The 27,516-nt window shown below is 38.4% G+C and overlaps 1 protein-coding gene across 1 annotated transcript in view; it reads right to left on the bottom strand.

Moving 5' to 3' along the window:
* Positions 1–2,635: 2,635 nt before the first annotated feature.
* The window catches only part of LAMA3 (laminin subunit alpha 3), a 106,401-nt gene continuing 81,520 nt past the window's right edge, over positions 2,636–27,516 (bottom strand). The window contains exons 50-77 of the mRNA XM_038128348.1: positions 26,523–26,719; positions 25,649–25,765; positions 24,996–25,147; positions 23,502–23,643; positions 22,809–22,908; positions 22,324–22,440; positions 22,061–22,240; positions 20,153–20,295; positions 18,936–19,109; positions 17,636–17,787; positions 17,374–17,536; positions 16,756–16,889; positions 16,137–16,284; positions 15,141–15,260; positions 14,097–14,221; positions 13,621–13,741; positions 12,373–12,513; positions 11,516–11,646; positions 10,539–10,673; positions 8,274–8,418; positions 7,833–7,984; positions 7,247–7,436; positions 6,812–6,952; positions 5,831–5,990; positions 5,571–5,698; positions 5,379–5,472; positions 4,925–5,044; positions 2,636–4,759 (exon numbers count right to left, since the gene is read on the bottom strand). Of these exons, the coding sequence (XP_037984276.1) occupies positions 4,614–4,759; positions 4,925–5,044; positions 5,379–5,472; positions 5,571–5,698; positions 5,831–5,990; positions 6,812–6,952; positions 7,247–7,436; positions 7,833–7,984; positions 8,274–8,418; positions 10,539–10,673; positions 11,516–11,646; positions 12,373–12,513; positions 13,621–13,741; positions 14,097–14,221; positions 15,141–15,260; positions 16,137–16,284; positions 16,756–16,889; positions 17,374–17,536; positions 17,636–17,787; positions 18,936–19,109; positions 20,153–20,295; positions 22,061–22,240; positions 22,324–22,440; positions 22,809–22,908; positions 23,502–23,643; positions 24,996–25,147; positions 25,649–25,765; positions 26,523–26,719 (3,968 nt within the window). The 3' untranslated portion in view covers positions 2,636–4,613. The remainder of the gene's footprint in view (positions 4,760–4,924; positions 5,045–5,378; positions 5,473–5,570; positions 5,699–5,830; positions 5,991–6,811; positions 6,953–7,246; positions 7,437–7,832; positions 7,985–8,273; positions 8,419–10,538; positions 10,674–11,515; positions 11,647–12,372; positions 12,514–13,620; positions 13,742–14,096; positions 14,222–15,140; positions 15,261–16,136; positions 16,285–16,755; positions 16,890–17,373; positions 17,537–17,635; positions 17,788–18,935; positions 19,110–20,152; positions 20,296–22,060; positions 22,241–22,323; positions 22,441–22,808; positions 22,909–23,501; positions 23,644–24,995; positions 25,148–25,648; positions 25,766–26,522; positions 26,720–27,516) is intronic.

The following is a 27,516-nucleotide window of genomic DNA, read 5'->3' as shown; positions in this document are numbered from 1 at the left end:
GGTTCATTGTCTTGGGGGTCCCTGGTGAGCATCTTTGCACATGAATCACCCTCTCTTTGTATTATTTGAATAATACTGTCATTATTCATATTGTTGCTATTACTGTTCATTTTCTTATCTCATTGCTGTTTCCAGTAAATTGTTCTTTTCTCAACCTGTGATCTTCGCCTTTTTTGCCCTAATTCTCAATTTCCTCTGCTGGACCAGGAAGGGGCAGGAGAAAGGAGGAGTGGGCAAGTGTCAGTGTGGTTTGGGAGAGTCTTAGAGGGTGCACTGAACTGTGAAGCACCATTCCTAAACTATGATACATATTATTTTATAAATTACTGACACAACTATAAATGTAATTATTCATTCTTAGCAGTGCACAGTCCTCCTGTGACAGAAATCTTAGACACAGGCTCCCACACAATGGAGAAATCTGTTGTTGCTCCCCATTTAAATATAACTGAACAGAGAAAAAAAGGCCATGATGCCAACTATCTTTCTTTTTATTCTGTGTGACAATGCTGCAGTGTTCCATCTTTCTCAACGAGTGAGTGACACCTTAACAATGAAACTGTTTCTCATGGAACGTTTCACATGTGCTTCACATTTGGAACAACCTGTAGGAAACATAGTGGCTGCGGTGTAAAGTAATGATAGGAGTGTGTTAAAAAAAAGATCTTATGCTACCAGCTGCAAATCAGGAGACACAGTACAATATGACCAACAGGTCACAGTTTGGTTTTATTGCTACAGAGGATCCCCATAACTGACAGAACATAAAAACTCATTGGTTATTTTGCTTGCAATTCTTTATACTCAGAGGGTGCTTCATTGCAGCTCAGGCCATAACCAACCTCTTGCAATTTTAAGATGTCTGGGCCAGCTGCACAAAGGATGTTTATGTTTCTGCCTTGCAGCCTTAATGTCTCCAGTGAAGCTACAATATTGTATTATAGCACCATCCCCTTTAACATCCCTCTTGCCAGAGATGTCCATTTAATGTATTTTTAGAAAATGCAGACAGATTTACAGAAGGTTGTGTCCTAAATTTCCTTACATCATCAGAGAAAGATGTAGGAGGTTTTTGGCTTTTTTTAAATGAGGAAACCACAAAGAGAATGGTAAGAGGCAAAAAGCATGGGAAGAGTCCATTACAAAACCATAACACATTTATAGTGTTTTCACTATGACTGCATTTTCAAGGCTATTTTATGAAGGGCAGAAAGGAAGGGGAAGGGAGAAAATACCCCAAATAATAATAAAAAAATTCATATAATAACAATACCCATGGAGGACTTATGAAGAGGCAAAGAGGATGGAAAGCTAAAATGAATTGGCTCACAGGTGACTCAAAGAAGCGATTAGAAAACCACAGAAGGTTAGCTTGCCCAATTCATGTTGCTGGTAACAGTGTAAAAGGTCAATGGCTCTGTGTTTTAAATGGAAGCTCCACAGAAACAAAAGCACAAACCCTTAGCTCAGGTACAGAAAGAATGCTACAAGTTTTAGTTGGAAGCTTTGTTAGTAGAAGCTTAAGTTACAGTCCTTTATAAGCAGTGAAAAGGCAGTATGTTTTCCTTTTTTATATATATACCCACTTTTTTTTTCCTACAATGTGTATTTCCTTCTACAGTGCCCTGTGATCTATTTCATTTTATTTGCTCTCAGTTCTCAGTGTTAGGCTTTCCGTCTTTCAGCTGCCAAGAATCTAGCTGTGGTTTGTACTTATAATAAATGGAAACTCACAGACCTTGGTGTCATCCACCTCAGATAACATGATCCTATTAAATCTAATCCAAATTAACTGGATGAGAACCCTTTGCCCTTGATTCTTATATGGACAAGAGAGAGATTTGATGCTAACAATACCAATGTAGTTTAGAGTGGAAATCTGCTCTCCTTTTGTAATTGATTTGGGATTCAGAAAAACTGACACATTGAGAAAGAGTGTGTGTCTTTTAGCCATGCGCTCTCAGTGTACTGAACATGGTATTTGATTAATAAAATGACTGTAGAATAAAATCTTATAGGGAAAGCCTCTCCTGTGTGAGTATTTTATTCTAACATGGGAATTGCTTGTTTTGGGGGCACACCTGAAATACTACAGTCAAAAGAGGCAAATAAATTATGCAAGTTATTGTCAAATGGCAATACTGATGATGAAAGTCTTGGAACTACCGCTTCTAACAATTAAAAAACTCCATAACACAGTGTCCACAAGGATTTCTTTAATAATAAAAATTCTTCATTGATTGAAACAGAACAACTTCTTTCCTCATGTTAAGATCATCCACTGGACTTGATGATCCTTGAAGGTTCCTTTCAACTCAAAATATTATGTGAAAAAGCTTTTTATTAAGTGTCCCTCAGCCTGATATAGATTTACCTATGTGAAAGTACAGAATCTGAAACTCTAGTTGGTTTTTTTTCATTGTCCCAACAATGTATGACAATCTGACTCTGTGGAAGCAATACAACTGAAAAAATTGTGGGGGAAAAAAAGGAAACAATCACAAAAACCATTAAAACCAAAGAGACTTTCCTATTTTTTTGTTGTCCAAAAGTAGTACTGTATTGGAATTAATACTTACTGATCAATATATCTTACATTTACTCAAGTCTTTATACATTTTTCATTTCCTTTTGTCAGCATTAAAACTACTGATAAAATCAAATCAAATGGAGGGGAATTGAAATCAAGGACTGGCTCCAGGTTGTGATGCAAAAATCTTTGCCATGGTTTTTGTCTTTGTTTTACTGAGGGCGGTAAGAGAAGAATGAAAATGCTTTTTTTTTTGTGGTTTGGGAAAATCTGCCTCACAGAGCTGTCTGATGAGCATGAGATAGGGAAGGTTACTAGAGAATTGCATGATAAAATTTAATTGTTCCTCCTTTCTCCTTCTGGAAACTTTTAGTGTCAATTAAGCCAGTAAATGAGTTGAGTATTTTCACAGTTTTGGCCAACTGAGTATTTGAGCAGTATTTGAGCTTTTATAAATAGAAAGGATTCAGTTGTTGCTATCACAAGAGATTATATCGGAACCCATCACCTCCAGCCTGATGGGTGCTGCTGTCCTATGTGGCAGGTTGCTGCACAGGAGAATATGTATGATACAAGGGAAGGGCTCTGCCATTACATGTCAGTCCTTTGCTCCCTCTGAGCCCTCAGCTCCGGCACGCATCCAATTCCCACCAAAACTGGCTTTACACTTCAGAAACCTCTGCGTGGACACAGATTTGCCAGTGAAAGAGTTGCCATAAAAGAGAAAGCAACACAAGATTTGGTGTGAACAGCCTTCTGACACTTTTGCTACCCTGCAAAGCTGCAAAGGGATTAATGACCAAAGCCATAAGGACTATTGATCTGGCATCTGCTTCTGTTAGTCCAGCTTGAGCCTCATTTCAAACACACTGAGGACATGCTGCTTTACCTTGAGAAGAAGGCAGTGGAAAGTAGAAGCATTAGGAATGAAGGAGAATTTGTCTGCATGCCTTCCTACATCAAGGACCAGCCTTAGAAAATGTTTTCTTTTTTTTTATTTTTTCATTTTGCAGAAGAGGGCTGGCAGCAGGGATAGAGGATAAAAAAAATTATCAAAATGGTGATTCTAAATGACAGTGGAAAAAGAAGCCATGTCAAGTCTACACAGTCCAGCCCTCTTCTCAGAAGAATAAAGCAAAGTGGGTTCCCTGCCCTCCACTGTGGGCCACAATCAGGTACAAAACAAAGATTTGAATGTTGAAGAAAACAGTTTTGCTGGGTTAGTCCTGTAATTTGTGCTACATAATTGTAGTAGATGCAGCTGCTATTCTTGATAAAACTTTTCTTCATTTCATTAGGAAAAAAATTGCCTATGGAAGAGACTCTCTGTCTCTGAAGATTGCAAAAATATTACCCTCTTTTTGAGATTTTTAGATAATCAAATTATGATGAGCAGAGATGGAAAGATGATGGATACCTGCTTATTCAGGCAAATGAGCATCTTAAACCTACAGAAATATTTGCACAAAGCAAGCAGGATTTAACAGCTTCTAAAAAGTACATTAAAAACCCACCAAGTTAAAACAACAAAACAAGAAAAAAAGGTTTTAGGAACGTATTGCATTTATTTGGTCCCACAATTCCTAACTTTGTAACAAACCCCCAGAGTTTCACTCCTTAAAGTGCTTCAAACTCCATTTATATTATTATTATTATTACTTTGAACATCAATGTACATTTCTGTATAAGCAACAATCCAAAGAGATTTATATTTTTATAAAATTCTTTATATTAACAGATCAAATTTGCTCTCAAGATGTCCAACATTAAGGAAAATTTCCAAAATTAAGACACTGGGAGTTGTTCAAGTCTCTGCTGTTGTGGATGAGAGCAGAATTTGGCCCAGCAGGGTATATGCAATTACATTTTCTGCATATATCTCCAAAGGCACAACAGATTACCTCGGAAATCAATAACATTTAAAAAGGAGTTTGTCAAAGCAAATACTTTTAGTTTGCTTTGGCACAGTCCACATCCAGAGGATGCATTTGCTCACCGGCTGTTCAGAAGAAGCAGCCTGATGCTGATCAGCAAAGGGGAATCCGCGCAGCCCGATGTGTGCACGACAACTGTAACAGCAGAGTTACTTCTCTGGGCACCCGTGCAAGTTCACTGCACCATGAACCTCTGAAATTCTCCTGGTGGAGACATGTTTGTCATTGATGGTAATATTCCAAAGACAGCCAAAAAATGGGTCTTCAGCTGGAAGCCATGGGGTGTTCAAATTTGCTAAAAAACCAAGGTGGAAAGACCAAGTTAATAAGAATTATTATAAAGAACAATAATTATGGCAGGGCTTTCAAAAGAGGTGAAATGATATAGATGAACAGGAATGGATGGGACCTTTGTTTTGGAAAGGAAAAACCATGAAAAAACAAGAAGCAATAATATTACCTGGAATTTTGCCAAAGTAGAGTGGCTGATACGCACGTCTAGGAGGAGAAGGTTGAAGTACAGTGGTATAGTTACTCTGTGTGCCCACCTCCAGCTGCACTGTGTTCTCCTTCTGAGAGACTGAAAGAAGCAGGTAAATGAGAACTCTTTCTCAACCCTATTAAAGAATCAGCTAGATATGGCACTATTTTTAAATAGCATCTTTCTTGAAATTTAAGGCACAGAAAAAACAATTTTTTTTATTCAGAGTCAGACTCACACACCTAGGTCATCTGGGGCTTAACAGAGCCTACCAAAAATCTTATGTAAAGCCTTGAATTAATACAAGACACATTGTTCTAAAGAGTATTCTCAGACTAAACAGAAGTGAAATGATTAATAAAAATTTGGAGCTGCAGTGCTCTGTGCCCACCATCCCTTCAAAGCTTCAGAAGAAGTGGCATATACAATGTACCTGCAATGGTATGCCACTGCCCATCAGACAGAGGTTTCTTTGGTGTGATTGATGCCTGGAATTCTCCAGCACCACTATTTCCAGCAGCTATCACCTGTAAAGAAGTTACTTGTTAAGTTACTGTGGCAAAGAACAGGGGGAGGTCAGAATTCTCCCTACTGAATGAGGGCAATGGACACAATCTGTACCCACCTTCCCTCCCTTCATGTAAACAGTCAAGTAGTTGTCTTGCTTGCTTCCAGCATGGAGGAGTACACCTGTTGAACTCCTTGGTCTGATGCTAAATAAAATCCTGAAATCCAAACCCATCAGCAAATTACCTGTGGAGAATTAAACAGGGGGGAGAGGGATCATCATAGGTGCAGATCATTGGAAAACCATGTTAAAACAAGTAACCCATTCACCTAGATGCTTTAGACAATTCCATATACCATAATCTCTACACAGCTTACCAATGGTGATATATCCTCCTTCATTAAAGAAGTAAATCCCTGTGTCCATGGGAACATCCAGACATGGAAGTATGCCATTTTTTTGTTGAGGTGCATTCATGGCTTTTCCATTCATCTTAAAATTCCTCAGGCAACCCTTGAAACTCTTCATTGGCATATTCTGAAAGCATATTTCAAAACATGAATATTGAAGCATTATGGATTTTTTTTAGCAATAATACTAAACATTGGTTCTTTTGGACTGTTGGACTATAGAAAGCCAACTGGCACTAAAGGCACCTAACATCCATCTTTGATGCAGTGAAAAGGTATTCCAAAGTTCCAAAAAAGTGCTTGAAACCCAGTAAGAGTTGATTTTGAATTAACATAACTCCTGCTTGTAAAAGAGATATTTCCCAATGATGTGTCAAAAAGACAATGCAAGAGGAATTGTGAAATTCCTGAAGCAGCCCTTCCATTCTTAAGTCTTTTTATTTAAATCTGATTTTATAAAATACCCTGGATCATTAACTGTCCCCTTTTTTAAAATAGAAACCACATATATTTCAAATCCAGATTCAAATCCAGATTCAAATCCAGTTCTACATCCATAATTCCTTAATGAGAATGATTATTTTGCTTTTCTACTGATTATTGCTTAGTCCACTGAGGTAAATGTTCTGCAGAAAGATGGCATTTCTGGAATTAAAAATGTGACTTTGGTCTTCCCTATTTTTAAGGAATAAAAATGAAAAGAGTACATGGTGTCATCAGTGTCTCAGCAACATATTGAACATATGGATCCAGGTGAAGGCTATGTGAACAGGTGAGGAAAAAGATCTGTAATGAGCCACTGCAAACACCAGCCACAGATGGTGCTCACATGGTCCTTGGAAATCCTCCCCAAAGCTTTTCAGCACGGAAATCCTGCGTGTTAAAGACTTTCCCATATAATTAGTGCCGCATGGGGAGTGTGTGTGGGTGGATTTGTCAATTATTTACCTGTCTCTTCAGAGATGGCAGCCCTCCCAAGTAGACTGGTGGCTTAATGCTGATGGCAGAATTTGTTGCCAATTTTCTGTGCTGGGCCCTTAGACCATCAACGACAAGGCGGGCGTTCTTCTCATCGGTGCTGAAGACCACCTTTCCAGGAGGCAAATGTAACAGAATAAAAAACCCAAAAGCCAACGAAAACCACTGCAGATTTTCTTTGTCTTTAAATTAAACATCATGTTGTTAAAATATTTAAACTGAAAATAACATCCTGGGGCCATCAGTCTCAGTAAGGTCTCTCAGAGACCTGTCAACCTCATGAACTTTCAGGCATAGGAATTAATTTCTGATGACCAAAACTGAGTTTCTATTCTCTTAAAAATGCAATAGGTTGTGCCTGCTGAATGCTAGTTATGCTAGTCACTGTGGTTCCATACTACTTACAGTGTGCCATTGCCCATCATTGTATTTAATACTGGTTTTGACTTTGATTTGTTTTTCTCCAGAGCCAAGTGAAAAGACAAAACGTCCTTTTGAAATGTGGAGAGCCATATAAGAGTCCTCAGAGCTTCCCTCCATGAAAACTATTAATCCTCTTGACGATTGAGTCCGTACATCTACAGAGAAATGTAACCTGTAGTGGAAAGTAAGCATATTCCAATATAGATCTGTTTTGTTGGTTGTTGTATCTTTTCTGTTCTCCAGTGAAACTCAATTTGGGAAATGCAGAATAGCATTTGGGTGGAATCATGGCATTACAGACTGTATTTCTGAATGTGAATGAAACTTGACACATTCAGGCTTAGGAACTAGCATTAATATGCACTGTGATTGTTCACCACATCCCATTCAATCTACTCAGTTTAGGTAAATGTTTGTACAGGAAAAAAAAAAGGCTGAACTTTTAGAACCACCTTTTGTTATGGCCCAAGATATAAACAAGAAGAAAATCCTCACAAGCAGCGCCCTAAGAGTCAAGCAGCTTCAACAATTCAAGTACTAGCAGGAGAGCAGAGAATGTTTTCATTACCTGTCTGTAGATAACAATGGAGGAAACATGTAGGATATGAAACTGTTTGGGATGCTTCCAAGGAGATACGCTTCACTGCCGTCATGTAATGGAGCTGGTATAGTGTGGTTTCGCACGTTAGCAGCTTTCAAATAATCAAGGTATTTTTCATTCTGTGCACATAAGATAGAATTGAGGCATTTATTATATGTGCACATAAATAGAAACATTTTAATCAACACATTTAAGAGTTCCCAGCCAAGGCAGTAAACAGCCTTCCCTAAAAGACAGAAAAGCTGTTGTCATTCTAGACAGGTGTGGGTTTAGCATGAAACTGCAGCATGGCGAGAACTTGCTTCAGATGTGAGATGGAAGGAAAGAAAGGACATCTGAATCTCAGTTCCAGAAATGATGGAAAGCCTGGGCATCAATATGGAGCAAAGATGACAGTAATAAGCATACCTTGAGCATCTTAAGCCTGAGAGGATTTTTAAATTCCTGCAGCAGCACTGGTTCAAGGTTTTCATATTCCTGGCAAGCTCCAAGGGATACACCAGTCTTCCCAGTATTAGCAACAAGATTTTGAACCTCGGGGAGCTGACCTACCCTGTCATGATGAAAGCAGTAAGTGCTGTGACTCAGCATTCCTTTTCTTTAGTGTAATCAACAACAAACATATTGTAAAAATGTGTTCTGCACAAAATATATTTCCCAGTGACACAATAACGAAGTACCAATTTTTATTTTTCAGTGAAAAATGTACATTCAATACTGTAAATCATATTTTCCCTGGTTCTGCTCATTTCTTTTGGCTGTAGAAAAACTCTGATTTTTGTTGTCATCTTTTCTAAACAAAGTAATTTTTGCTAAAAGTTATTCAAAAAACACAAACATATATGGCCCTTGAAAAAAGAGGAAAAATGACAGCAGCCTTGATTAAGATTTCTGAATCTATAAAGACTATAAAACTTTGATTGGTAATTATACATAAACAGTTTCAAATCAAGAAAATATAACATCATCAGGTTCTGCTTCACTCTCTCCTTAAATAAGATGTTCTAATGAGTTTTGTCAAGGGACAAAGCCTGTCACAACTTCACATGTACCTCTAGTATTATACCCAAATTATCAGGAAGACTGTCAAAGCCAATTTACCCTGTGTATAAAGAATAATACTAAGCAATACTACAATTTTCTAAGTTGTACAAAGCATCTCTAATCAGTAAATTACAAAAAACTTTACAACTACAAAAAAGCTACAAAGCTCCTTGCTTGTGGTTTTCTATGAGAAGAGTGGTAGATTTGTGAGTAGAACCTGAACTTCTTTAATGCTGGTCCTTCTCCATTCACTCCATCAGACCAGCTACAGTATTTATTCTTCATCGATTTTGGCACAAAATCTTTCCAAATTTGTTTTCTGATGGGAAGTTTAATGTATAGGTTACTTCTGATGCCTTTTCCTGGTCTTAAAAAAATTGAGAGCTGTACAAGGTTAAGGGATAAGGGGTTTTCACCTCGGTATTTTAATAAGGATCCTTATGGTTCACCACTTCGCCAAGGTGGGACGCACCGCAATGCACACACAATAAAATCACGTGTACAATTCACAGACCTTACAAATTGGGATATCTAACAAGGATGCCCCAATGGGAGGCTTGGATGAATAATGTGATATTCCATCATCCAAGGAATTCTCTCCTGGATGGGCAGAATCTTAGTTTAGAGGTTATGTTCTAGAGGGGGCCTTGGTTTCTCAAGACAGCATAGGGCTTTCCAGCCTCCTACTATGAGGCCTTTAGGATGTTTGGTCTCCTGGCTTAACAGACTACTAGGGCTATGCTGAGTTATCAGACTTAAGGAATAAAAAGTGTGCATGCTAGGAGTACTGGGGATACATAAAAGATATATAAAAGAAAAGGCAAAAAAATATCTTGGCATCACTTGATTGCCTTGCAGTGCTTTAAATTAAGCTACAATTTGAACAGCCTGGTCTAGTGGAAGGTGTCCCTGCCCATTGCAGGGGGCTAAAATTAGAGAATCTTTAAAGGTGCCTTCCAGCCCTTCCCATTCTGTGGTGGTATGATAACCGAATCAAAAGACACTATTTTTGAAAACTCTACACATGTATAAACACATTTCAAAACTTAGGTAACACAAAGCCCCACTGGGATATGACTTACGGCTCGTGGAATGCTTGTCTTCTAGAAACATATTTATGCATGTTTTTTCTCCTAAATTTTGCCTGTAAGGTGTCTCTAATAATCAGACAAATACTTAAAAAACCAGACAACCTAAGTAAGACAGATGATTTCTACACATATGGTCTCACTTGTTTGTGTAACTGTTTTGATTCTGTCAGTAGCTTTGCTCCTTTCACCACCTGGTTCCCTGGGGAGTTCTAACAAGACAATTTAGCAAATCATTTTGGATGCCCTGTTGGGACATATCCAATTCACTCTGCAGAGTTCATTCTTTGGCTAACAGACTGCTAAACAGGTATGATTGAGACTAAAATTCCTTTACGTCTGAACAGCAGATTTAATTATAACTGGATCCCATGTACAATATACCTGAATGAAAGAGTATTTGAGGGCAGCAAAGTTCTGCATTCATGAAGGCTTCACACACGTAAAAGAAAAGCATTTTAGCAAAATGTAATTTTAATATGATTTAAGAAGGAGAACAGGCCAAAAATGCATGAAACATAATTCTTTCTAGGCCAAATACCTTTCAATAAAGACGTTTGAGATGCAACCTTCAAAATTATCTCCACCAAATTTTATAGGTCTGTTTGATTCCTGTGAGTTTGATGACCTGGGAGAGTCAACTGCTTTTGACTCATCATCAACCATCAGATGTACTCTGAAAAAAGTGAATGAAAATAAGCATGATATATAAAGAAATAATTAGGAAATGAAATATATATATAAAAGAACCATTTGACAGATGTATTTCCTTGTTACATTGTGATTATGCATTATGCTAGAGCTTCATTAGTTTAGTTCTGGGACTTTTTCAGTATGTGCTTATTGACTGCTGTGAAATTGCTCTGCTTTTCCATATTAAATAATAAGCAAGAGTTGAAGTTCATACTTGAGTCTTACAGTGAAATCCTAGTGCAATTGAAATTAATGAAAATGCTCTTATTGTCAACTATGGGACAGGATTTAAGTCTTTGTGTCAAAATGAAACAGACAGAATTAAGTTATAATAACCCAAAGTTATAGCCAACCATTCAAAACTTTCCACGTCAACTAACACTTACGTAATTTCATGCATTACACAACAATCAGAATGATTTAGGAGCTTTTCAGTAAATTGTCTCTTCTAATATCTAATATCTGCATAAGAGATCATTACTGAAAAAACAGACACAGCATTTGCTTCTACCCTGGTCCTTTACAGGGGACACATGTGAAGGTTATGGGAAGGGGAAGAGCTCCAAAGACTCCAAAGCTCCAGCTAGACAAGCAGTGATAACTCACACAACCTATGAAAGAAATGCATAGTAGGGTGTAGCTGAAACATCACAGGTACCAGCATCCATATTCATAGAACAAAAATCTCCTTTCCCTTCATTATTTAGGTATCCTCTGCTAGAAGAGACCATTTCAAGCTGTTTACCCAAAGAATTAGTCCCCCGAAATTTGAATTTCCTTTCTCCAGCCACAACACATAAGAACTAGATGAAGAACTGGACTCACCTGTTGCCTGTTTTCATTACTGTCACATAATGCATTGACCCATCTTCATATTTCTTTTCCAGTTTAATTTCCTTATCTCGCATCTTTGCAGTTACAGAGCCAGGACTCAGAAAGATGGAAAGAACATCAGGCTACAAAAGAGCCCCACAAAATGATCAGCTAAATAAATGCAAAAGCCTTTAGTTCTTGCTACTGCCATTAATACAGCTCTCAGTGGGTGCCAGTCGGCAACAATTTTCTTACGCTAGACCTGCTTTTCTCAGTCATCTAGCACCAGATGTGTACCAAGTTCTGTATTATGAGCATAGCTTCCATTTCAAAATACCTCTGCACTCTGAATGGCAAACATTTATTTAAAATACTTGTTTATTTTTACAAAAAGCAGAGGAGTCAGTTATCTTCTTCTCAAATATCTGGTGTGCAGCCACTTCTTAGCTCCTCCAACCAGCCAGAATGGGGTTCTACTTAAATTTCCCTGCTTTCTGAGGGATCATAGCCAAAACCAATCCCTCTCCTCTGCCTATTTGAACATGGTAACATTTCTGTGTGGGTAGAGTGCCATTTTTCCTTGAGAAAATTTCCAGCCAATTAAGCGACAGTTTTCTTACTGGGATGGTTCTGTCAGGTGTGTGAGCTACTCTGCAGAAGGCTCTAGTTCAAAGCTCAGTTATTCATCTAACTACTCATTGGCCATGTGAAGAAATGACCAGAATGCATTTCTCATGCAAGATGCCACACTCAAAAAGGCATTTCTTACCTTAAAATACAGGAATCTACATAAGACTTATGACACAAACTGAAATGACTGATTCAGAGATAAAACCCATCACGTATGCTTAGTTGAATGTGTTTCGTACCCGTAGATTATAATTTAAGAGTGTTCCAGTAGAAGCTGTTGTCTGAAAGCCAAAGCCAACTTGGAAATCCTTTGGAAATGGGAAATCTGCTGCACTCAGGCTCAGTGCTCCATCCTTGGAGAAAGCTGCAGATCTGACAAGCTGAAAGAGAGAAAATAATGTTTCAGTGATTTTCCTTTTAATCAGAAGAAATGCCAATAAGAGACGACAGCTGCCCCATTCAACATAATTGTGATCAGCTCCAGTCAAAACCAAGCACAAGGCAAACCTCAAAAACCATTATTTCAGTACAGAACAGACTGTCAGAGTTGGCTTTGCCAGCATTAACTAAACTCTAAAAAGAGAGAGGAGGCTTGCTGAGAATAATGAGCTGCTCATCTCTAGCTATTGTGGCTTTGAAAGTTTTCACGTTTGAGGACACAAAACTGAGTAGCTGGAGGAATAGTTCAGAACTATGAAGCTGTGCAGATGAGCTACATAATTGAAACTGTGTGAGTAATGGGACACTTTTTAATACATGAGAAGTTTTGCAGATACAGAGAATGAAGATTAGATCCTCTGCAAAGATAGTCTGTGAAGAAATCACTCCGTGAAAGGTTTAGATGCCACAAGAAAATAAGCGCAAACTTTCAGTGCAATGCTGTAGTAAAAAGGGCAAATGAGATCATGCACCATGCAAGCAGCAGTAAGTAGAAGCAGAAGGATAGTTTCAATCTCTCCATGCAGCACTAGTTAAACCAGCACTGAAAAGTCATGTTGTCCCATTTTAAAAAGAACATGGCAAAACTCAAGGCTGCACAGAAAATAATCACAAAACAATCAGATGAGTGGAGCCTTAGAATGAGAGACTTTGATGGAAGTTGCCCATTTTTTAAGAAAAAAGGCTGAGAGGTCATTTAATTAGGAAGCATAAAGACCTTGGCAGGAAGAAAGATACAGAATAGTATTAAGTATTCCAGCCTAATCAATATCAGCAACTGGAAGCCAACAAGCTTACATGGTAAATATGACTACTTAATTGAAAACAGTATTAAATAAGAGGGTGGACTATGTGCTGTAACAAGCTATCACAATAGGGCTGGTGTCTCTTATTTCTGCATCTTCACACCCAATCCAGGTTCTTTTACTGCCATCACATGTTAACCAAATATAATTTTTGACCTTAGCAAAATATAATGGTCCAGGATTTATAGACAAACCAGAGTCTGTGAATTCCAGCAGAAGTTTTTGAGGAAATGTATTACTTACCTTCCAGTCATCTGAACATTTCTTGCTGACACCAAAAGTCTTATCAAAAACAACAGATGCAGTGCTTGGGTTTTTGACATTCTTCATGCAGCCCCGGAATGGAGGTGTGGATATATTAAAGCTGGTTTCAGTGAGAGGAAGGAAAAAGAGTTCAGTAGCCTGGCATTTCGAAGCACATACCACTATAGTAACCTATAAATGCTGACAATATAAGAAATAGAAAAAGAGAACAAGAGCAATCTTTATCGTGTACACAAACTCATGCTAATCAAACCCAATCTTTAGGATGAGCTACAACAAAGATCTCACCATTAGCCAAAAAGCACAGATTATGATCATGTATTATACACTTGTTTTTTATGTCACATTAGATAGTCAATACAGAGCATGAGCATGAAAGAAATTGCATAAGGAAAGAGTTTAGATGGAGTTTCCCTACAAAGCCTGTATATTACATTCTTTTTATAGTTACTCACCGCTCCCGTAGAAAAGATGGAACTCCACCTAGGTAGTACTCAGTGAAATTGAAGACATGAATGTTGGCTTTAATAGCAGGACTGACATACACAACTTTGTTTCTTCGGTCAAGCACCAAATTAATCTAAAATACACAAATAACGAGAACCACTTCACTTGGCAGAAACAAAAACCTGATTAAAAGTACCCCCAGAGAGCATGACACACTGATGTTTTTTTTCCCCCTCCTCTTGTTTACTAGTGACTTAAATCAAGGATAATTGCAGTAGTTCAAAGGTACTTTGCAAGCTTTGGGCATTTAGTCAAAGCAGGAAAAATGTTCAACTCTCCAAGTACAAGGTGAGTTTTTATTTTCATCCCAAAGATTGCCCTAAAAACACACCTCACCTAAGATTCAGATATTGTCTTGTCTTTGCAGCTGAAGATTCAGAAGCTGCTGCCTGTTACAAAAACTAAGTCAGTCTAGCTGGCTGAAGGTAACTTAACACAGTAGAGCATAAAGATTCCTTGCAGCAGACCCTGCAGCTTACACTACTTAAGTGTAAGTTGGAAATATATTAAGGGGAAAAGGGAGAACTAACCAACATGGAAATCAAAGGTTTTTAACAGTGTCTTTGTGATTTCACTCTGGTAGTGCTACAAAAGAGCTGGACTGAAGCTAAGGAGACAAGCAACAACAAAGACTGCAAAAGAGTAATCTCTAAAAAGATCAGCCCACCCTGAAGAAAGAAACCCTTCAGTGGTGGAAACATTAATCTACGTATGAAACTAATATAAATAATTACAATGTACAATTGCAATTATCTTTATGTAAAGCATCGTTCTGACAAAATTTTTCCTTTGGTGGTTTCACTGTTAAAACTTAACTATTCACATTAAAACAGGACAAGAAAAAGGTTAATTTTCACATCTCCAAACGAGTCTCCAGTGACTTGATTTCCTCATCAAAAGGAAAACTCCACAACTAAACTTTACAACAGGACAGTTTCAGTTAATGTGTATTTTGACAAATAATGATCCCTTGATTCTTTAAAATTACATACTTGTTGGTATGTTCCATCATTTACAGGTTTTTTGCCTTCTACTTCTTTTGGAGTTTCCGAGTCAAGTTTGTATCTAAAAACTGTATAACCATTTCTAATGAGCACACTGATGAACTGATCCTGCAACAACAACAAAAAAAAAAAAAAACAAAAACAAAAAACACCAACACAATTAAACTGCTATAATTTCAGATATATATTTCACTGTCATATGAATAATTTTAACAAAGTTATCTAGTTGCTTCTAGAAAGATTTTTGGGGCAAGGATAACACTAAGCCTAAAACTTATACTAATCAATCATAATTATTTTAAACTATTATAAACAGATCTGGTATCAGCTCCAAATCTCTAAAGGACTTTGTATCATTCCAAATGTCTACTGAATTTTTACAGCATTGAAAAATTACCCAGAATATGTTCCGGTGATTGCAAATACGCCTACAAGATTATTAGATAAGTAGTAGCACTGTGGTTTTGAGCATCTTTACAGGTATAAGTCATCATGTCACTTCCTTATTCCTTCTTACTCTGTTTCCATACATATCTAGATTTGGAAAGAGAGCACTTCCAATTCTGGAGGATTTCAATATTCCAACGTTGGTTTGATCCCAATTACATTCCTCCCTTCCTGCCCCCAGTTCTGAATTCTCTGCATGGTCTAATGGAGGAGCTTCTTGGAATGATTTTTTACTCAGCCTTGACAAAGTGAGTATTCTGGTGGAATGGTAGAATCATTGAATATCTCAAGCTGGAAGGGACCCATAAGTCCAACCCCCTGTCACAACTACCAAAGATTAAACCATATGACCTTAAACATACAGCAATATCTACTAATTTTCCACACAGATGAAAATAACACTTTTAAGACACTTTTATTAACACTTAACACATTTATTTCCTTACAGTTATTACTATATCTAACATGTTCTTTAATAAGCAAGATTTTTAAGATGTTCTTGCACTACAGAACAGACAGAAGCATTCCACACATTACCCCATTTGCTGCAAAGAACACGATGCCTTCATCTGCAGTCGTCTCAATTGCCTGCTCGTACCGTACTTGTTGGGCACTTCTTTCTCCCACTGTGACACTGGCATAACCAGTGCCCTCAAAATAGCTTTGGTCAGTCTCCTCTTTATACCTGTAATAATTCAATGTCACAGGTGTGAATATATGTCGGCAAAAGATTCTACCATGTGGACTTATGCATTACAATTTTAAAAAAGCTTAAGCTAAAGCATTTGGTATAGGGCCAATTTCTGATCTAACCCAAGTAGACAGAAAACCTTCCACTGGCTTCTATCAGATTGACAAATGGTCTTTAGAGAAGAAATCATTAATGACTGTATTTTTTGAACTTAATCGAGTATTTAAGTTATAAAATAGACGAATACATTAGTCTACAAATTGTGTCTGGATTTTATAACACTTCAGATTGCCATAGACGTGAATCATGTCATTACTGAGGATTTTCTCTAAGAAATGTAATGATGACCAAGAGTTTAAAAAAAAATCACTAATTTAGCTACAGTGGTTATTCTGGATGTGAAAGACAAGAATTCATAATGATAAAATCACAGAACTGTGAAACACTTCTGTGTTCATATCATACCTTCTGCAGGGCTGCACTTCAGTGGTGTTGAGATTAAAAGTCCTCTTGAAGTTGTAAAGGCTGATAATACGCTCATTTAGGCTGTTTAATTCAATGCAGCCTTCATAATGGGGATAGTTGAGATTATCTGGAGGCTGCAAAACAGTGTCATTAAAACCATTTCATCAACATCAGCTAACACAATTTTACATTGCTATCTAACTGCTAAGACTTACTGCAACTATTATTAAGACACAGAATATGACATGCTAAATATGTAAAAAAAAGATACTACATGCTTGTATATAATATCCAAATTCTCTGATACTACCCTAGGTGTAGTGCACCACAATTTAAAGTAGGGCCACATGGATTTGGAACAGTATTTAGCAGGGCTGGACAGGTTTCATGCTTTCCTTGGCAAGTGAAATATCATCAGGCTCCCTTCTTTGAGCTCTAGCATGGTACAAGCCAGGAAGATTCTGTAGGAAGTAGCATCTCCTTGCATTTCATCTGTTCCTACTGACATAGATAAACTTTTACACGTGCTTTTGAAAGACTGCTAGGTCCAATCTTTACTTGTAAGAACAATGGGATGATTAACACAAAATCTCTTTAAAACACTAAGAAACTCTGTACCCTAAAATCTGGTGGGTATCCTCCAACATAAAAGACAACACTGCTGGGATCAAGATTGAGGAGCATGTCACTGTCTCCACTGCTTGCACTCCTAGGGCTTTCAGGATCTGGAGACATTGATGTTGCTGCTTTGATGTACTTCAGCTTTGCATACTGGTAAATCCTAAAACCAAAACAGGCAGAATAACCCATCACATCACACTGATAAAAGATGTTATTAGCAGGTTTTCAAGAAGATTGTTGTACACTGTGGGTCTTATACCTTTCAAATGTAACTTGATCCATAATAGCTTCCTCAGTGCTGCTTTGAGTCACCAGTGACTGCACTCTCACTTCTCCATCACCACCTCCCAGGTTATAGACACAAGTAAGGTAACCATCTTTCACAGCCATACCAATGTAGTCCTTGGAAGCCTAAAAATAGCAAGTAAATAATAATTAATAAATGATTAATTATAATTAAGGTAAAATACAGCAGTACTTCCTCAGAGACATCATCATGCTGTGCATGAGTCATAAGAAATCCACCCACCTAATGATGAGAATTAAGTTTATCAGTTCTGGAAAGAAAAAAAATTGTAATCCTATATGTTGCACTGATTCAATGAATATAGTTGTAAATAAACTGAGAAGTCAGTTAATTGTGTGACGTTTTATTTTTGTAAAACCACTATGTAAAATATTTTTCTCCCTCGTAACATCTTCCAGGTAAAGCTATGAAAACATGACACTTTTACTGAGAATTAGACTCAACATCTGTCACATAAAAAAGATGTTCAGAACAACACTCAGTGAAGGACAATGGCTCCTACTGGGAGCTGACTGGGAGCAATTATTCTCCCCAAAAAACCACATTTTATTTCTTCAAGATACTTTATTTCAGAAGTAACCATTAAAATGCTTTCAATGGATGTCCTGGCTAGTTATTCAGAGGATAAAAAGATGTAATCCAGTGTAGAACAAATACCTCTAAACAGCTTTCTGTGTAAGCACAAGGCCTACTACAGGTACAGCTCCTGTCAAATAACAAGACTAGAAACCACATGCAGGAAATTTTTTAAATGTTTGATGGTGATTGAGCAAACCTGAATGCACAAGCAGATCTGCATTATTCTGCATATTCAGAAGACAAAAAAAATTAAGAAGTGAGGGGCTGAATTTTAAAACTGGAATGATCACTTTTTTTTTTTTAGCCAACAGAGAAACTCAGAGTGACTTATATTGTGAAAAAAGTCAAAGCTCTGAGGCAGGAGTTGGGCTGAGTTTGTGCTGACTGCTGCAGAAACTGACAGGTCTGCTAAGAATGTGTGATGGTATCCATGATGGAGAAGTAACTTCCAAATGAGCAAAAGAGAAAAGCATCAAAGGACAAGGCTCAGCCACTTGTTAGTTACTTTGCCAGGGAAGGAATGAACATAACACTTCTACCACGACTAAATGCAATTTAAAAGAAATAGGCGAACAGTAGCTACAAACTTCAGTCAGAACAGATCACTTCCCATTCTTTTCTCAAAACATTACATCTGGTTTTAAAATCAGATTAAATATCAAAATATACCTACATTTTTATTACCCAGGTACAGGACAAACCTATTTGCCCTCTGCTGGGTGTCTGATCTTCGCTTCGGTCTTTGGATAAACAAGGAAAGTGAAGTATAGCCCTTTAGATCTTCAAGGTTGCTTGGAGGTCGAACCTCTACACCAGAGCTGCCATTGAACCTCATGGGAATAGCAACCTGTTAAGAAAACCAAAGTTGAGTATGTTACAATTAACTATAGTAACATTGCTACCACTCCTGTTTCACTGGTGTGTGTAATTGCAAAGTAACCCATTACACATCCTAGACGTGTTTCGGCCATTAATTACCACAGATTTGGACTCTGATCCTACCAAACAAAATAATTAGGAAACAGAGTGGATACTGCAGTAGTTTGTATTATCAATACTTAACACAGCACTTTTTTTGTTCCAGACATCAATTAATCAACCCTTACTGTGCCTCTGTCAAGTAACTGTTACGTTCAATACACGGGCAAGGAAGGATGTGCCCTGCAGCTCTGAAGAGCAAGTCTATGAATTATTCAGAAGTCTACAAACACATCCTGATGCTTCACTTAGCTGGACTTGACTGTCTGTTGGGAATTACAATGCACCTCTGATATCATAAAGACACATCCTATCCCAGCCAAATACACCATGATCACTGACTCCTCTCATTCACTGCAACTCTAGGCTATTTGTGATGAGCTCAGGGATGGTTCTTAGTACCTGAGACCACACTATCACTTCAGCAACTCTAGCAGTTCCTTAAAGGAGAAAGGGCAGTCTAATAAGGTGCCAGTAGCCAATTTCTATCATTTTGGAGCAGCTGGTAATGAGAGCACAGGGCTGCATAACTTCTTTGGCAGCATCAGCTTTCAATTGACCATGAAGAGCCCTGTCTCTAAGCAGCAGAATCAACTCTGTCCCTGCTGCCAAAGCCACCGCAGTGTACCTTGGAAGGCAAGAGGCTGCTGTACAAATAAGTATTATGGAGATGCCCTGGAGGAAAAAAAATAATGGGAGAAAGATGTAGCAGTGCTACTGCATCCTGTCATTTTTATGTATGAATTATTATGCTTCCCATCACCACAGTTACTTCAGTTGCTGGGTAGTGCTGTTGAACTTATGTCTGGTTTTTCACACACATTGAAATAAATGATTTATAAAGAGGAACGAAAGTACTGTTGTGTATCCAAACCACTGAGGTCAAGTATGATTGCAATGCTCAGGACAGACCTTATTTGCAGCATCTCTTGCCTGCTGAATCAGCTCTCTTATGCGATTTATGTTCTCAGAGATGTTGCTGATTGGCATCAGCTGTTGGTTGATACTCTTGATCTTGCTGAACAGATCTGGAAGTTGGTTTGTCAGATTTTTTACTGCAATAAAAGAGAGCAAATAATTTCTATTAAAAAGGAGGAGGAAAACGATGCAAAAATATGGTATCACTACACAATTATCAGAAAAAGCAGTGGACAGGGTAATGACAAAACAGTTTTGACTGGTTCTACAATATTAGGAAGCTCTCACTAAAAGTAGCAGTTTAAACAGACGTTATTGTACTCTTGAAATTTTTGGCCAAAGGTACTTGCAGAAGCAGTCAGAATCAGCACTTCAAAAAATGTTTTAGGTAAAGGTCTAGAAGAAAGTATTAAGAGAACAGCAAAGTGGTCTCTGACATTATTACCCAGTGGCTGTGGATGCTAGGGGGGAATGAGGATAAAGGAGAGAAGATAGGGCTCAGGCTCCTAGCATCTCCTACTGCCACTGTCACAGAGTGAATAATGGGGTAGGCAGACTGCTGGCCTGACTGAGTAGGGCATGAATTATATTCTTGTGTCAAAGTTGCTAATCAGCACAGTTTAGTAGTGTCTTATGGTATCTGGCCAGGTTTATTTAAGAGAAAAGAAAGTATGATGAGAATTTCAACTTTTGTTATAACATGAGACAATTTCTCATCTCCAACACAATGATGCAGAAGGCAAATAAAATGAAATCCAGAGCTTTTGTTTTTTCTAAATAAGATTTATAAATCAGTTTTGTAACTGCAGGGATGACTTACAACCCTGCAATACTATGCAGGACTAGCTCTTCTATTTATATTATTCAAAATGTTTTTCTCTTAACTTGACTTTATCAGATAAAGCTGCTGAGAAGATGTAAAATGAAGTTGTTTTGGAATGTGATTGTCCCTTATTTTGTATTCAGCACAGGCTCTGTGCAATCCTTTTCACTTAATTTCAGCTAACAGACATGTAGCCTAAGGTAATTGTCTGGGGCCCTTCTTTAGCCAATGCAGTAGAAAATCACATAATAACAGAGCAGCTGAGCTTGGAAGGAACCTCTGGAGGCCATGGTGTCCAACCCCTGTGTTCAAGCAGGGCCACCTAGGTCCAGGAGCCCAGAACTGTGTGCAGGCAGGCTTCTGAATATTCCTAAGGATAGGACTACACTATCTCTCAGGGCAACCTGTGCCAGTACTCAGTCATCCTCACAGTAAAAGAACTGTTTTGTCATGTTCAGACGGAATCTCCTGTGTTCAAACCGTTTCCCTCAAGGGCACATTGCAGGCTCATCTTGAATTTCGTGCCCACCAAGAGTCCCAGGTCCTTTTCTACAACGTTTTTTTCCAGCTTGGCCACCTGCTCAGCCTATACTGGTATATGGGTCTATTTCTCCTCAGGTGCAGGACTTCTCCTTGCTGGACTTCAAGAAGTTCCTGGCAGTTTGTTCCCACACCCTGTTGAGGTTTGTCTGGATGGCAGCATGAACCTCTGGTTTATCAGCCATTCCTTCCAGTTTAGTGTCAGGAGCAAACGTGCTGAGGCACACTCTGCCTCATCATCCAGATCATTAATAAAGATGTTGAACAGGATCAGACCCACTATTGACCCCTGAGGTCCCCCATTAGTCACTGGCCTCCAAATCTTTAGAGACTAGTCACGGTGCTAGCTTTTAACACATACCACAGAATGGCCTGAGTCGCTTTCTGCTGTGCCTGTCCCTTTCTACTGGCCATGAAAGAAGTTCAGAATACTGGCTTAGGGTACGTGCCTAACTCTTGAGTGATTAAAGCTTCTGCTGCAAACTGGCCAAGTACATCCTTACAGTGATTTGGTAGGTCTCACAAAGCACCTGCAATACCTGAATTGTTTGCCTCCATCAGTGCTTTGTTGAAGCTGGCACTCTGTGTGCTTCCATAGTTACTCTTAATTCTTTCCACTTCTGCTTCAATTGGGACCAGTTCACCCAACACACTATTGGTGACAGAGTTGGCATTTTCTGCCATGTTCCTTGCGCTGGTGATGATGCTGTTGATGTCACCTGAAACACACAGAAATGAATATGCAGATTCTTACAGTAACAGATGAAAGGGGCAGGCCAGAAGTGATCCCTAAGTAACAAACCTCTGTTTATCCCGTTGAGATTGTTTTGAGCAGTGACAAGATCAATTTTCAGTGCATTTGTCTTTCCATCAGCAACATCAAGTCTTTGCTTTAGGTCTTCGAGGTTAGGACCAATAGCTGCAAAACAGTGAAAGTCCCATGAGAATTTCAAAGAAAAATATCAATTTTCTGTTGGAGAGATGGTGTTGCAGTACTTGTCTACACTCCTACACAGCTCATGCTGCTACTGAGCATTGAGTCCACTGCAAAACAAGTACAAGGCAAAGAATTTGCTGGACAGGAGGACTGCAAAGGTGTATCGCATAGCAGAAGCCAGAAATCTACTTTGCCTTTTTGCCATGGGAAATAACTATGACAAAAAGTTCCACTATAATGGAACTCACATTTTTTTTTGTAAACAAGTGCTGAAGATGTGAAAATTTATGGTTCACGGAAAGTTTCTCTTGCTGTGCCAACAATTCTAGTACCACTTTCTTTCTTAGTACCTTGCAATGTCCTTTTAGTCTCCTGTGCCTGATCCATGAGTGCACTGCTCTCAGTTTTTAACCTTGCAGCTTTTCCTGATAGGTCTTCTCTCTTCACAGTCTGACAATAGAAGCATGATACTGTAAGATCACTTAATAATTACATTAAAATTTAATGAGTAAAAGAGAGAGCCCAATCCAATTTAAAGAACCCCCAACTCTACTGAGATCTCATCTGAAGAACACAACCTTTAGCAACAACTATCCTGGTTAATTCAAGCATACTACAACCTTGGTCTTCAGCAATTTTCAGACGGATTTTAGGGCATTAGGAGGAAATTACTAGCATACAGCTGTTGGATGCTATATCTCAGCTGAAGAGCTTGTGGGTATTAGTAGTACAGAGTAAAAGAGAATACCTGAAATCACCTGTAGTGATTACTAGGCTTGCCTTGTAAGATCTCTATCTTTCACTGAAAGCAATGGTCAGTACTCATATGGGCAGTCGCATCAGAAAGGCAGTAATTGGCCTGGTTAGTGCTGAGCCAAGACGAGTTAATCAACATGCAGAACAGCAACTCACAAAAGGTCACAGAAAAGTAGAGCATGCCAAGACACACAGCTGTTTGATTTTGGGGCCGCTGCCATAGTTAAAGAAAATAGAACTCCAGTTGTAACAAGTTTACCATGATTTGGCCACTTACTGATACTTACAGATAAAGCTGAGTCAGCTGCTTTCCCAGCTTGGTTGGCCGCCTCCTCTGCTGCCTTGATGGCACCAATAATACTGTCGTAGGCAGTAGAAGCTTCCACAGCACAGCCTACCAACTCGTCCTTCCTGGCACTGTTCTTTATTCTGTGGGAAACAGAGTGAAAAAGGCAGCCTTCTCCCAAGGCTGTGAGATGGATTCCAAACAGATCTGAACTCAGTCTTTTCTAAGTAACGCCTATACAGAAAAAGTTTTTCAATTAGATCTGTAATTTCATTCTATGAAAGTATCAAATTTGGAGATAGACCAACATGGAAAGACTCATCAGAAGACAGGATAAGTTCAGGTAAATGGAAAAACACAGTTGTGAGTCTCCAAAGCAGCCTTCAAATGATTAAGACAGAGAGAATTCACCAAAGCATATGGTCAATAATAAGGCACCTCAATCACAGCCCTCCAAATACAATTCAGTTAAGAGGAATTCAGAGAACTGTAGATGTCAGATCATTGAGCAACTACAAGACCTTTTGTGTTATTCCCAAGAACCAGCACAGCAGCTCTGGAATCAGAAACAACGGACAGAATCTCTTCTACCCACTCCCTATGAACTATACAACTATCTAGTACTAGCTGTCTTGTATTTGTGAGAACAATGCCTTCCTAATTGAAAAAAATCACACTGAAAACTAACAAAAAAAGTAATGAAAATGTGTTTTGTTAACCCCAGAATTTTTCAGCCATGTTAGGTATTTTGGCATTTAACTTTCTGAGACTTTGTAGTTGGTGCAACGACAAAATGCAAACAATTTGTACAGGGAAAAGTAAATCAGGATTTCACTTTTTTTTTTTTTCCTTCATTTTGTTCTGATGTATCACAGAAGGCCTCCAAAACCTCTCTCATAATTCCAATGCAAAGTACAAATAATGGAGAGAGAAACACTTGATTCCTATCAAGTTTGTCATATTTTTGTCTTTCCAGAAGATTCCTTGAAGGATGAGAAAACCAATGGAGGTCTTTTCCTCCAGTGTGCTGAGCAGGCATGTCTGAAGACTTCCAAGACAGCCATTTATTCCAATTATTTGCCTCAATTCTTTGATACCATATAAACATCCCTGAGTACAAGTACCTGAAATAACTCCACAAAAAATATGCTAAACATCTTCCCACTCTATACATGAAGATTTCCTCTTGCTTGTAAGATGTTAATGAAGTGTTAGTACAGTAGTATAAAACAGTATTATGTGATATAAAAATTATATTATTATAATATAATACATTATATTATGTATTTCTAGGGGGGAAAAAACCAGAAAAAATACAGGAAGATCTGGTTTTTGGAGAAAAATAAAATTTCCGTACATCATGAAGAAGCAGAAAAAGACTGACTTAATTTCTCTCTAGCTTTGCAAATGGTTATGAAAGCAAGTGAAATTACAGACCATTCAAACCCCTTTTTTTCTGTACAAAAATTACTCATTTACAGAAATGGCAACATACTCTTCCAGTTGTTTTGCCAAATCTTGCAAAGATTTGGCATGTTCCTCGGCCCTCACCACCAGTGGTTCTTTACTTGCTGATGAGAGATTTGCAACTTTTTCATTCATGTCCTTCCTTGCTCCATCCAGCTGAGCAGCCAGGCTTTCATATTCCTATGGTTTTAAAAAGATACAGTTTTATTTGTATTTGCACATGTTTCATTTTGTCCATGTCTACTTCAGTGTAACACATACCTTGCACCTGAGGAGACCAAAGGGAAAAACATTTCCGTCCGACTTATTCTGAAGGCTACTGGAGTCATTACATTATGCTTCCAGACCCACTACATAAAAGCTGAGTTGGAGCAAAGACCCCTCCAGCCTAATGTCTTGCCCCTCTGGCAGTGGCTAAGAGCAATTAACCAGAAAGAAATACAAGAATAGCACAATTGCTTATGGTACTTCTCACAGATGTTCTCCCAAATTCTGATACCTGCAGCTCAGTGTCTTCCTCAGACACGTGACAGCCCTCAACAAGCTTCTCTCACAGTAACCTGGTGCAGGCAGGCCTTTTGCATCCAGGACGGGCTGTGAGATCCTTTCTTTCTTGGCTGGCTCATATAAGCCTCATCTCCAAGAAGATATTGGGGTTTTTAACCTTCTCATAAACTTTACCTCTTTGCTCTCTTGCAGTAATCCAAGTACACTCTTAGCTTGTGTCAGGGAAGACCGGGCTGAGTTCAGAATATCCAGGACACCATTCTGTTGCACATTTGTCTCTTCAATCCGTTTCTGAGGAAAAATGAGAAGTGGAACAACATGTGATCGAGTTAAGAAAAGGGGCAGGAAAAGCTGTATCTTGAAACCAAAATTTAAAAAAACCAAACCAAAACAACAAACCAAAACCTAATCTAACTGGCAGTAGGATTTACCAAGGGTACAGTCACTTTTTTTCATTAAATGAGTGTGCTAAACCAGTGATGCATTTCAACAAGAACACAATTAAGAGAATGTGTCCTGCAGCACACAACTTATTCCTTGTGCTATTTTACCAGCTCTAAAATTCTAATACTGCTCAGTAATAACAGCTGTTCCTTGTCCTGATGAGACCTCAGAAGCTGTTATGTGGAACACTAATCCCAAATAATTTAACAGTATTGCACCAATTTTTGCACCCATCTTTCATGGCTGTTAAAGCTAAATACTTTGAAGAACTTACTATGAAAAGTAGATCAGCATCAGGAATTTGGTCTTGAAAAGGAAACAAAAACACTAGTGGCAGGTGGAAAGAAGTACCGGGAAGAGACTCTCCTTCCCTGCTCTCATCAGAGCTATGTCTTGGTCACACTGCTCTGGTCACACAAAGAGGCCATAAGCAGCAGTACACCACATTTACACCTGTCCACACACCCATCAGAAGATGGAAAGAGACTCTGAAGAAAGTCTATAAAGAATTAGTGCTGCTTGACTTAATGAGGTCAAAAGCAGCAACCAAAACCACTTCTTATCTTCTGAGGTTTAATTTTTTTCTCCTGATGCCCAACATTACCTTAATGTCTTCTAACAGAACTGTGTTGTCTCTGTTTAAGCCTTCAGCCTGCTTGATTTGAGCTGTTGCATCATTCAGAGCTTCACGAAGGTCAGTGATTTTGGATTCATATTCATTCAGTGCATCCCTCACAACTTTAATAAGCCCACGATTCTCTTGGTGGTGCTTTTGTAGTTCATTCTTAATACGTGCCAGTACTGCAGTATCAGGACCAGGACCAGAAAGGAAAGTTTTGTTTAGAGAAGAAAGGGACCAGAACAAACTTTGTTAAAAATGCCTTGACATTTAGGATTATAAAGCTGTACTTGTGTGAACTGAGCATCTTCTGCAATGCTAATTTCAGTGTGACTATAGCAAAGATGCTATTCAGCATCTCGCTGGATCAAATCTGCTCACTAGTTTGCTGCTGCAGACACAGCACAGATAAATGTTCTCTTAATTAAGGATGAGGCTGATCTGAAAATATATCTTTTTTATATGAAATAACAATTTCATCTACAATGTAGACATCTACAAGTACTCTAGTTATCAAAGCCTCCTCTGTAATCAATGGAGAAATACGATCACATTTAATTTCAAAGAATATAGGAATAATAAAGATGACAAATTAATCACACTCTTTAGCATGCCCATTTCACTGCTGACAGAATACAGAAGAGTCACTCAGAGGTAGGTATCAGTGGTCAAGGTTGATGGAAATTAACTGTCACTCATATGGGTGACATTCACATTTCACTTTCCTCCACTATGCCCCTGGTTAGGAGATAAGCCTGCAACTTTTCTTGATGTCTCCACTGTCTGGAATCAAGTTTCTGAATGTCCCATTCAAACTTGCAGAGAACACGACAGGGAGTACAACTAGTGCATCTAGAACTCCTGAACTTCCTCGTCCTTGTGTGACCTGGCCCTTGGACTACTCTAGCAGCTTCTGAAAATCTCTTGTTAAATTAAAACATGCAATTCCTCTAAAATAACTGTGTACCACTGCCTATCT

The sequence above is a fragment of the Motacilla alba genome, chromosome 2 (genome assembly GCF_015832195.1).
Source record: "Motacilla alba alba isolate MOTALB_02 chromosome 2, Motacilla_alba_V1.0_pri, whole genome shotgun sequence".
Taxonomy (NCBI): Eukaryota; Metazoa; Chordata; class Aves; order Passeriformes; family Motacillidae; genus Motacilla; species Motacilla alba.
This window is presented reverse-complemented; position numbering and strand designations above follow the sequence as displayed.